This window comes from Schistocerca piceifrons, chromosome 2 (genome assembly GCF_021461385.2).
Source record: "Schistocerca piceifrons isolate TAMUIC-IGC-003096 chromosome 2, iqSchPice1.1, whole genome shotgun sequence".
Lineage (NCBI taxonomy): Eukaryota > Metazoa > Arthropoda > Insecta > Orthoptera > Acrididae > Schistocerca > Schistocerca piceifrons.
In genome coordinates, this window is record NC_060139.1 from 455,032,875 (window position 1) to 455,045,791 (window position 12,917).

Sequence of the window (12,917 nt, forward strand, 5' to 3'; positions counted from 1 at the left end):
ACCATACAGCTCATGTGTTTATCCACTGCGAGACTACAGGAAGCTGCTTTGAATGCCAACGGTTTTTCTTCGCCGTATTAGGTAAGATAATTGTTGCGGTTTTGGTGGTCGCACGTTTTTATCCACCACTGTATGTGATGTACACAGATGTAAAGAAACAGACGGGTCTGTTGTACTGTTGTTCGCCCACAGCGCTCCAGTTTGATTAGCCGGTGTTGGCGGTGTAAGTAGGCTGTTTAGGTTTTTTTTATTGGTAACTCCTGGTAGCGCTCTGTATGAAAATCACTGACTGTGCTGTGTGCAGTCTGTGGCCGGTTTCCATTGTTGTTGGCTATTGTAGTGTTGGGCAGCTGGATGTTAACAGCGCATGGCGTTGCGCAATTGGAGGTGAGTCGCCAGCAGTGGTGGATGTGGGGAGAGATATGGCGGAATTTTGAGAGCGGATGATTTGGACAGAGACAGTAAATTTGTAAGACTGGATGTCATGAACTGATATATACAGGGTGATTCAAAAAGAATACCACAACTTTAGGAATTTAAAACTCTGCAACGACAAAAGGCAGAGCTAAGCACTATCTGTCGGCGAATTAAGGGAGCTATAAAGTTTCATTTAGTTGTACATTTGTTCGCTTGAGGCGCTGTTGACTAGGCGTCAGCGTCAGTTGATGCTAAGATGGCGACCGCTCAACAGAAAGCTTTTTGTGTTACTGAGTACGGCAGAAGTGAATCGACGACAGTTGTTCAGCGTGCATTTCGAACGAAGTATGGTGTTAAACCTCCTGATAGGTGGTGTATAAAACGTTGGTACAAACAGTTTACAGAGAATGGGTGTTTGTGCAAAGGGAAAAGTTATGGACGGCCGAGAACGAGTGATGAAAATGTAGCACGCATCCAGCAAGCATTTGTTCGCAGCCCAGGAAAATCGACTCGCAGAGCTAGCAGAGAGCTGCAAATTCTACAATCAACTGTATGGAGAGTCCTACGAAAAAGGTTAGTTATGAAACCTTATCGTCTGAAATTGGTACCTGAACGTCAACTACCCGAGGCGATGGATCGGCCGCCAGGCAGCCCGTGACAGAGCACTTCATCACTGGCCTCCAAGAAGCCCTGATCTTACCCCCTGCGATTTTTTCTTATGGGGGTATGTTAAGGATATGGTGTTTCGGCCACCTCTCCCAGCCACCATTGATGATCTGAAACGAGAAATAAGAGCAGCTATCCAAACTGTTACGCCTGATATGCTACAGAGAGTGTGGAACGAGTTGGAGTATCGGGTTGATATTGCTCGAGTGTCTGGAGGGGGCCATATTGAACATCTCTGAACTTGTTTTTGAGTGAAAAAAAAACCTTTTTAAATACTCTTTGTAATGATGTATAACAGAAGATTATATTATGTTTCTTTCATTAAATACACATTTTTAAAGTTGTGGTATTCTTTTTGAATCACCCTGTATAATATGACTTTTGAACAATATTAAGGTAAATACATTGTTTTTCCTCTATCAAAATGTTTCATTTGCTAACTATGCCTATCAGTAGTTAGTGCCTTCAGTAGTTAGAATCTTTTATTTAGCTGGCAGTATTGGCGCTCGCTGTATTGCGGTAGTTCGAGTAACGAAGATTTTTGTGAGGTAAGAATTCATGAAAGGTATATGTTATTGTTAGTCAGGGCCATTCTTTTGTAGGGATTACTGAAAGTCAGATTGCGTTGCGCTAAAAATATTGTGTGTCAGTTTAAGCACAGTCATTTATAATTTTTCCAAGGGGACGTTTCAGCGGTGGTGGTGTTGCAGACGGGCATGCTGTCGGGGCTGCCGCACATCCTGCGGACTCTGTTCGGCTACGGTTTCTCGCGCCTCTCGGACTTCCTGCTGAGCTCCGGACGCGCCACGCACACCGTCGTACGCCGCATCGCCACCTTCGTCTGTGAGTGTCGCAGCGCGCTCCCGCGCATCACACGCACTTGCCTCCACGACAACTCCCGCATTCTCCTTCCGCAATGAACTACCAGTTCCCTCTCCTCCCCACAGACTGGCTTGACGCAGCTAGTCTGCCCTGTACAAGCCTCTTCATCTCTGCAAAACTGCTGCAACCTACATCCATTTGAACCAGCATACTGTAGTAACACGTTGCCCTCCCTCCATAGTTTTTACTCTTCACATTTCCCTCCGGCACCAAACTGACAATGTTATGCCTCGAGATGTGCTCAGGCAACCAATGTCTTCTTTTACTCAACGAAAGGCAAAAATTTCTTCTCTCACACTAAGATGTAGTACCTCTTTATTAGTTGTCGTACTAAAGCTTCTATTCAGTTATTTAATACTTTATCGTTTAGGTTTAGCATCTGTAGAAAGCTACACTCCAACAAATACTTCAGAAAAGTCTTGCTAACACTTGAATTTATATCTTATATTTAAAACTTTCTCTTTTCTTGCTATTGTCAATCTGCACATTACATCTTCCTTACTAATGATATAAGTTAGTAGTGTTACGAGAAAGGTAGAAAAATCCCAATCATCAAAGACTCGCAAAAACTGAGACAATTCGCGAGCACAATTCACGAAATGTTCACCAGCTCAAAATAGATCAGAGTTCAACAGGATAATTCACAATTAACATACGCAGGATGAAGAATAGTAACTCATACTCTGCCTGTTCTCAGTTCTGTAAATCAGGCATTCAAACCTCTCGAAATACAAGGTCCCTTTAAAAGTTAGAATACTATAGCGGCCGTTTACTGCCCAGAAACAATCACGACTCAATCACGTACATTACTCTAGACGGGCGTGCCTGCTTCCAGAACTCGATATAAAGTGTTCCGAATCGCTCCCTTGAGCTCTTCACTCGAGAAGTCACAGTCTCCACTTGACCCCCACATGGTTCCACTATTTCTGTTTTTCCATTGGCTGAAGGCTGTCCCCACCAAACTTACATCGTCCGTAAGCTGTCCAGAAATGATTTAAGTTGAACACTTTCCCGCACTATGCTAATAAATTTCAACAATATTTAAATAAAGAAATGTTATAAACATTCAGTCACACTTAAATCATTCACAATAAATATAAATAACGGTTTGTCCATAAATAAATAACCCAGTGCCCTTGCTCAAGTGCGCTCACGATAAATGACAACAGGCTGTTGTTAATTATTTAAAAAATTATTTATGCCCTCTTGACAGAAACATCTTCTGGTTCTCTTTACAATTGTGGTGTTCGCTAACACATGCGATTGACCAGTTTTATATTAGCACAGTTTTTTAATAGAACTTACGATGAACATTTAAATGAAGTTACTGGAAAAATAGCAAACTGTTCATTAAATAAACACACAAGTATGACAAATAAGGATGCATATTAAATGCAACGGTATTGTCATACTCTCTTTAGACACAGATACACAAATGGAACATGAGCTGTATACTTTCGAAACGCTTCGGATTCATTACCACAATATGGTTCATTAAAGAAAATTCATTTGCAGTGGATGTCGCCTGTGCTGGAATAGCAGTATATAACTTCATGCAATTAGTTCTATTACATGCAGACACAACCCCCCCCCCCCCCTCCCCGCCCACAATACGAGGAGAAAATGAGAAAGAATTTTTAAATAGTCTTAAGAATCATGATTGTTAATGTGAAGGAACGCAGAGGTAACGCTCTCGCTACACAGAAGTTCCGGTTCTGGGGAACTGCAGTTGAGCAAACAAAAGGCAGCTATCTGCGTAGATTGTTATCGATATAATCTCTAAATGCCTTTGCGTTATGTATTATTAGGATGTTATGGTCAATAGCGGTGACTTTTAATTGGTTGTTCCCCCAAAATGATGTCAACACACTAACGGGACTATGCAACTACGTACTGTCCAGTAAGATCATCAAAGATTAAATACAATTAATTTATCGAAATTAATCTGCAATTATTTTGTCTAAACACGTATGAAGAGGTAGCTCTCTAGAACTTTTCTATAAGAGAAATAATTTAATTTTCTTATTCTTAACCTTTTAGGGTAGCCAAGAATCATTACTACCAATACATACATGAGACCGCTCTTTAATGTAAGTCACAGACCTTCAATGCGCTCGCTTCCCTGATGAGTTTTTGGTAAAATCACAGTAAAGATTGACATATTTTGTAACCTTCTTACTTACACATAGCACCTTCACAAAACATTCAAAATATGTTTCAAATGTATGAATTTTGTGATGGGTACAATCAGCGACCTATTTTGCTTCTACGGCAACACACGTCTATAATATAAACAACGTCTCTGTCTTTGCGTTACGAAACTGCATTTGTAAACTTTCAACCTTAGAATAAAAATAAACCATTCCTTCGCATTTTCTGTATTTTTAAGTAAATAACTCACTCTTACATCCTTTTAAGTACAAATTATAGATCGAATTATTTTATTACGATTTTTATCAGTTAAATTACCCTGAGAAAACTCTTTTCCTCGTAAATACTTTGGATTACTTATCTTACGTTCACTTTTCACTCAAGAATCTCTCACTTCGACAGCTCTCTTCTATTTGTTAATATTGCACAGTTGAAGATCTCGCTTGCTTCTGTCATAATGAATGATTTCTCTCAAATAGCAGTTACTTAGTAACTCTGGCCTAAACGAGAACGCGGGGTCTAGGTTTTGACTTTAAAACAAAATAACAATTTATTTTTCTTCCCTTTACTAACCACGTACAGAGACAAACGCCAACGGGTGATGGAGTGAGAAACAAAACTGAAGTAATAATAAAAAAAAATCAAACAAAAATCCTAGGTGCTAACACCAGTTTTTAACTCAATTTAAAACGGATACTGTGAAATTCGCAACCACTTCAGGTGTTAGCGATCTGCGATGCCACTAACAAAACGTGAATGAAAGTGTCACTCGTCATTATTAAGTACAGGGATAATGTTTGCAGTGGAATTCCGCTTAAATGTGGTTCAGCTAGAGTCTCGATCAAAACGAAACGTTACTGTCGCAAACGCGAGTGGGGTAAGCTTTATCAAAATAAAAGAAAACGACAACGGTCTGGATGTTACAGTAACAATCCTCAAATCTCCGAGAACTCCGCTCGACAATAAAATAATTCAGTATCCACAAAATTCTATTCACGTATCACCTCAAATACCAGATCTGTCCAATACATTCACTATCATTACTCTATCTATGCCTCAGAAAACGCCTTCGTCAGCTTTTAAGATTAATCACAGCACCCACTTTATAGGCGTGCTGTGCTACTAATGCACCATAATCGCAACCACGACTCAAATAGCTTCAGACCGATCGATGAAGCCAAACAATATTATCTTCGAGTCATAGACCTCAGAAAACTCGTAACCGCGTTACACGCACAAAATTTAAATCCACTCTCAGGTAACTGAAGAATGCGTCATTGCGATAATTCTTCAAAATAAGTCGAGAAGCGCAATAAAATTTCTTGTCTTTGATATCCAGTCTATACCCATTGCTGCAATCTCTCCCTGAAATACAGACCCTAGCAGACGTACCTATAAAACTGCGGAAACTTCGCACTTCCATAATGCATCGATACAACCGCCCGATTAATTAATGTCGATGGCTAACCGCATCAGCTCAAGTTAGCGAACGAACGGTAACTAAATATTCGATCCTTCCGATCCTCTACATACGAACTTAGTTCCTCTTAAGTGCCTCCCACTGTTAGTTCCTCTTAAGTGCCTCCCACTGTTCCTCGATAGCTATTCAACTTTCCTCGGTTCCAAAACCGTAGGTGAACAATTTCGTTGACAAAAGCACGGTGCCATCATTGTCCCTTAACAGTTATCAATGAGCAACATATAGCCATCGGTCGTTCTTATAGCAGCCAGCTGGTGCACTATGGACTCTGGCTCCAGCCTCTGCGGTTGCCTCTGGGCTGACGGATGAACTTTGCCTCCCCCTCCCGAAAAAAATACTCGACTATCTGCACAAATACACAAGACATATATTACATATAGAAAGTTATAAATTTTTACATGTTCCTTTTCCCACATTTTATTTTTTCTCGTACTGTTTCAATATAGTGAAACGAACCCAAAAAAATTACATCTCCAAAACGTGCGAAATCATTCTGTCCCACCACTATGTTTGTTGAACCTGTCCCAATTTTCGTGAAATCAGACCTTAAAGTAATGGGAAATATTTTCAAAGCTCCTATTTAATGATCACACTTCTTCTGTTACTAGAAGAATTATCTCTAACTTTTACAACTTCCATAACTCAAGTGACTACAGCACATTTCAAACCAAGTCTTGCTCGAAATTCTTGGTCGTTTCTTTTGCGACCGTGATACATTGACAGAAATGCACAGAATACAAAGAAAAATACTGAGTGTGCTTTTGTACGTGTTTCTCGCATAATTTGGTTGTATAATGATTTGGAACTTGGATTCTTAGAGATTGGTTGGAAGGTTCTTTGATATGCTATACATTTAAAGACACATTTGAAGGTTATAAAATGTGTTAATCGCCCACTGAAGGATGTCAGACTTATCCAGAATGGTATTACAGAATTATTTTATCGTTACTGTTCCTAGCTACGTGGGTTGAAACATTCCAGACTTTACCTCAGTGTCAGAACTTCCTGAATCGTGCATGTTGACTGCACTCTTAATTCGCACTAGACACAATAACTGCTCCGGTCGTGGTGGCCGAGCGGTTCTAGGCGCTTCAGTCCGGAACCGCGGGACTGCTACGGTCTCAGGTTCGAATACTGCCTCTGGCATGGATGTGTGTGATGACCTTAGGCTAGTTAGGTTTATGTAGTTCTAAGTTCTAGGGGACTGTTGACCTCAGATTTTTTTTTTTTTTAAGTCTCATAGTGCTCAGAGCCAACCACAATAATTGCCAGGTTAAGACTTACTTAACGAAAGTACTGATCACATAGTGCACGGTGTTCCTAAAATATAATTTTAATATTTCATGTGTTGTAGTAGTTCATGAGGAGAGATTTCGAAAAAAAAGTACTGTTCAATTCCCTTCTAAGTAAACAGACATTTAAAATAACGCGTTCCACTGTGCGGTGTATGCTGGGTAAATGGGCGTTCACTGTGACTACAGTCATTGTTACACAAGTAATCAACTAACTAATGTGGTAACAATACCCATTGTTCACCACTTATGTGGTTGTCGAACGGTTGCGGGTCAACAGTGGAAGAAGATCAGTACCGAAGCGTTAATACGTACGTTTTATTTATGCCTTGCGTTTGGCCACTGTTACTACATTAGTTAGTTTGCTATAATGCAGTAATTACCAGGGTCACAATAAATATCACTCTTTCATCCAGTAGACGTAAGAGATTACAATAGAACATTTTATGTTTGTTTCTATGTAACTCATAATATATCACAGAGACAAAGGAAAGTGTTTAAGTGCAACTAAATTTTATTAACGATATTGTTATTTATGAGACAGTAATATCCAATAAAAAAGAAAAAGAAAACACGAAGAAGTATGGACATCTAGATTCTAGTCGGATGACGACAAAATAGTACTCTGGTCAAAGAACAGACAACTATCTTCAAATGTACCTTTCTCTATATTTTTCGCTATTTTTTAATTAATGCAGATTGACCAGTTTTATTAATCTTGTATGTAAGATATATTTAGGTTTTATTTATGGAAATGGTGTTTTGTAATTGATTGCTAATAATAATTTACTGCAAATGAAACTAATGTTAACACTTTTCGTCACTTTCATCTACATCTACCGGTTCATACATACTCCGCAAGCCACCGTAAGGTGCGAGGCGGAGGGTACCTTGTATCACTACTAGTCATTTTCTTCCCTGTTCCACGTGAAAACAGAGCGAGGGAACAACGACTGTCTGCAGTGCCTCCGAACGAGCCCTAATTTCTCTTATCTTCATCATACTTACGCAAAATGTACGTTGGCGGCAGTAGAATTAAATAAATAAACGTCATGTGGCACACCTGCCTGGTGCAAGTCTTTCAGCTGGACGCCACTTCGGCGACTTACGTGTGCGTCAGCCAACGGCACCCGGAGTTCCCCGGACGGTCACCCATCCAAGTACTAAACGAGTCAACGTTATTTAACATTGGTGATTGGACGGGAACCGGTGTTACCAACACTACAATTTATCTGCAGTCAGCCTCAAATGCCGGGTCTCTAAATTTTCTCAACAGTGTTCCTCAGAACGAACGTGTTTAGATTGGAACACAATAAAGCTGTAAGATTAGAGCTGTCTGTAGTCTGGAGCAAACGACGTATAGACGTGTATGACTGGCTGCCACCGACAAAATGAAAACCATAATATATGGAATTCGTCCTCAGAAAGCTTCCAGAGACAAAAAAGCTTGTGAACTGTTATTAAGAACCCCTAATAACTATTCGTTCATTTTGTCAGAACGATATTTACCTCTCGAGCAGAGAGCAGGTAGCGCTACCGATCTATGAACATTAACTGATCATAACTAACTGGACATCTGTTAGTGGACATTAATGTGGGGGCGTCCAGCCTTTGCCTGTATGGTGGCTTGAACTCTGTAGGGGACGCTTTTAATGTGGAGGAATGGCAGCCTGTTCTTCCTCAAGAGAGGAAACTAGTGAAGGTACTGATGTTGGAAACTGGGGTAGGAGCGAAGTCGATATTCTAATGCGTTCCAAAGGTGTTCCAGGGGTTTCAGGTCGGGACTCTGGGCAGGCCAGTGCATTTTAAGAATGTTATTGTCACAGACCATTGCCTCATGGATGCTGTTTTATAGCTGGGTGCACTGTCCTGCTGATACAAACATTTATTGTCTCCGAATTGTTCCTCTATTGCACGCAGAACATGCTGTAAAGTGTGTTTATATCCTTCCACATTTAGCATTTTCTTAATCACAAAAGTGGGGTAACACCTTAACCACGGAAAACGCCCCAGCATTGTAACACATGTCTTCCGCAGGTCGCTGTTGGCATTACAAATGATGACAGCTAACATTTCCCAAGCATTTGCCAAATTAAAACCTTCTATCGGATTTCCAGGGGGTGTAGCGTGATTCATCCACCAAATCACTCGTTTCCAGTCATCCACTGTCCAATGACGTCGACCTTTACACCACCGCAAGTGTCACTTAGCACTGGGTACAGAAATGTGTGGTTCGCGAGCAACTGCTCGACCACACTATACCATTCTTTTTAACTCCATGCGCACCACCGTTCTGATAGTTGGAATGTTCGCAGAACTTCCTTCTGCTGATTCCATGCGATTTTTTACAACCACCTTACGCACTGCTCGACATGACGTCAGCCAGGTACTGGTCTAGGTGTGCTTGTTCCTTCGCGTTTCCACTTGACAGTCATATCACCAACAATCGCCACGGGCAGCTTTAGAAGAGTTGAATTATCCTAATGAATTTGTTACTCCAGATATATATATAGATATTAAATACACTGTAGATGTAACCTTATCTTTTTTCTCTTCTTTTCGCTTTCTCTCCATTCGTTTCCAGCACCTTCCATCGATATGACTTTCATTTGGTCATTTCTCCTTCAATTATATTTCATCTATATATACGTCAACACAGTACTCTGGAAGCCACCATACGATGTATGGCTGAAGGTATCTTGCACCATTACTAGTCAATTCCTTTTCAGTTCCACACGCAAATGAAGACAGGGGCCGGCCGCGGTGGTCTCGCGGTTCTAGGCGCGCAGTCTGGAACCGCGCGACTGCTACGGTCGCAGGTTCAAATCCTGCCTCGGGCATGGATGTGTGTGATGTCCTTAGGTTAGTTAGGTTTAAGTAGTTCTAAGTTCTAGGGGACTGATGACCTCAGAAGTTAAGTCCCATAGTGCTCAGAGCCATTTGAACCATTTTGAAGACAGGGAAAAACGACTTTCTAAATGCGTACATATGAGACCTAATTTCTTCCCCGGTCCTTTGCCATACTCGTATGTATGTAGGTGGCAGTGTCTTTGTACGGTCAGCCGAAAATGCTGGTCCTCCAAACTTTTCCAATAGTGTTTGTCGATAAGAATGTTGTCTTCCCTTGAGGAATGCCCATTTAGATTAGCAGAGCGTTTTCTAATACTAGCGTGTGGATCGAACTTACTGGTAAGAAATCTAGCACCACATTAGTGAATTTCTTCGATGTCTTCCTTTAACACGACCTGGTGGGAACCGCAAAGACTCGAGCAATACTCAAGAATGACTTCCACAAGTGTCTTATACCCAGTCTCCTCTATAAATGATCTACACTTACTTCGAATTGTCCCAATAAACCGAGGTCGATTATTTGCCTGCCCTACTATCCACATCAGGTCCTCGTTCCATTTCATATCCCTCAGCAAAGTTGTGCCTAGATATTTAATCGGCATGACTGTGTCAAGCAGCACAAACTAAAATGTATTCATTCGTTCAGGATTGTTCTTCCCTACCAGTCGGCGCTAGCTCGCATTTTTATACATTCCGAACAACCTGCCTTGTCTCACACCAAACAGAAATTCTGTCTAAGTCATTCTGCACCCTCCTGGTGTCACTCAGTGACGGCACTTTCCGTTCAATACAGCGTCATCAGCAAAAGTTGCAGATTACTTCTCACACTATCCGTCATATTATTTTCATATGTAGAGAGCAAGAACGGTCCAATTACACTTCCCTGGAGCACACCTGCCGATACTTTGTCTCTGATAAACACTCACCTTCCAAGACAACATACTGGGTTCTTTTACTTAAGAAGTCCTCGAGGCAATCACGTATCTGAGACTATATTCCATACACTCAGTCCTTCGTTAACAATGTGCGGTAGAGTACTGCGTCAGGCGCTTTCCGGAAATCTAGGACTATGGAACTTGCCTATTTCCCTTCATCCATTGTTCGCAGGATATCGTGCATGGAAAGGGCAAACTGAATTTCGAACGAGGAACTTTTTCTGAATTCGTGTTAGTTTGTAGAGAGAAGCTTTTCTCTCAAGGAAATTTATGACATTCGAACTGAGAATATGTTCAAAAATTTTGCAGCAGATCGATGTTAAGGATATTGGTCTGTAATTTTGCGGATCAGTACAGGAGTCACCTACGCTTTTATCCTAGAGCTTGGGACTTAGCGCGCCGGTCGCGTGGCCAAGCGGTTCTAGGCGATTCAGTCTGGAACAGCGCGACTGCTACGGTCGCAGGTTCGAATCCTGCCTCGGGCATGGATGTGTGTGATGTCCTTAGGTTAGTTAAGTTTAAATACTTCTAAGTTCTAGGGGACTGATGACCTCAGATGTTAAGTCCCATAGTGCTCAGAGCCATTTGAACAATTTTGGGACTTTGCGCTTGGCGAGAGATTCTCGACAAATACGAGCTAAGTAAGGGGCCAATGCCGTAGATTGCTCCTTGTAAAACCGAGTTGGGATTCCATCGGGACTGGAGACTTACTTGTTTTCACTCTTTTAGTTAATTCTCTAAGCCAGGGATGCTTATTACTATGTCCTCCAGACGGGAGTTCGTGCAGCAGTCAAACGGCGGTATGTTAGTAGAATTCTTAAAGGTGAGATTTAAAACTTTAATTTTCCAATTGCTGTCTTCTACTGCCTTTTGCCCATTTAGCGATTTTACAGACGCCCAGAATTTTCTTGGGTTCTCGGCAAGATCTTTCACCAACATGTGACGGTCGAAGTTGTATGCTCATTACTTCCATCTTTTTATAGGAGCACGTACTTCTACTAACTTTCATCTGTCGATATTTTTGCGTTCTGTTCTGTACCGAGAGTGCAACTGTGTCTGTCTCAATAACAGACTGGTGAGCCAAAACATTATAACCACTGTCCATCGCGATGTTGATGCGCCCGGTGGCGTTGTGGTCATGTGACTGGGTAACAAAATTATGTAAGCAGGGCAGTCATGGACGGGGAATCGCCGTAGCCAAGACATCGGCTGCAAATGGGGAAATCCATTGAGATAAGCGACTTTGATAAAGGGCACATGATTATTACCCATAGCCTACGAACGAGTATCTCGAAAACGGCGAAGCTGGTCTAATGTTCACGTGCTACTGTCGTGAGCATCTACGGAAAGAGGTAGAAGGATCCGCAGCAGGCCTCCCCTACGTGTTCACATGTTGACCAACGACATTGTTAGTTACGTCTGCAGTGAGTTTGGTACCGTTAAACAATGGAAACGTGTCGGCTCTTCGGGTGAATCGCCGTTTTTGCTATACTAGGTCGCTGCGTTGCTTGTCTCCACTAACGCCGTTATCCAGATGAACGACGGCACGAAACGTGCAGCGCGCCACAGGCACAGGCTGGTGGAAGCAACATTTTGCTGTGAGAGACATTCTCCTGCGCTTGCATGGGGCCTGTTGTAGTAACTGAATACACGCTGACAGCTGCGAATCACCTGCATCCTTTCATGCTTGATATCTTCCCCGACGGCGATGTCATTTTTCAGCAGTATAATTGTCCGTGTCTCAGAGTCATAACCATGTTACAATGGTTTGAGGAGCATTATATTGAACTCACGTTGACGTCTCAGTGGTCAAATTCGCCTGATTTAAATCCTATGGAACCCATATGGGTCACTATCAGCTGCCATCACCGCGTACGCAAATCAGCGGCCCGTTATTTACGCGAATTACATTACCTGTGCATAGACATCTAATACCACATACTTCCACAAACCTACCAATGTTCTTTCGGGTCCCTGATACGCAGAATCAGTAACGTATTTCGTTCCAAAGATGGACAAACAAGGTACTATTAGAAGGCGGTCATAACGTCTTGGCTCATCAGTGTATACTCTTGTCGTAGTCGCTTATTCCTTTTGTATATCTCTTATTGCGCGTTTCGATTTAACGGCATCACCATATAGATCCGTGGTACAAAAAACCAAATTAGAATGGAGAAAAAGACTTTTAGGAAATAACAACGTTTAGAGTAATTTTGGTGGGGCATAAATTGAATTATGTACCTC

General features: G+C 41.6%; 1 protein-coding gene across 1 annotated transcript in view; it reads left to right on the forward strand.

Moving 5' to 3' along the window:
- Positions 1-12,917, forward strand: part of LOC124776319 (sialin-like) — a 152,327-nt gene that overhangs the window by 109,807 nt on the left and 29,603 nt on the right. The window contains exon 7 of the mRNA XM_047251256.1: positions 1,794-1,926. Coding sequence (XP_047107212.1) covers positions 1,794-1,926 — 133 coding nt within the window. The remainder of the gene's footprint in view (positions 1-1,793; positions 1,927-12,917) is intronic.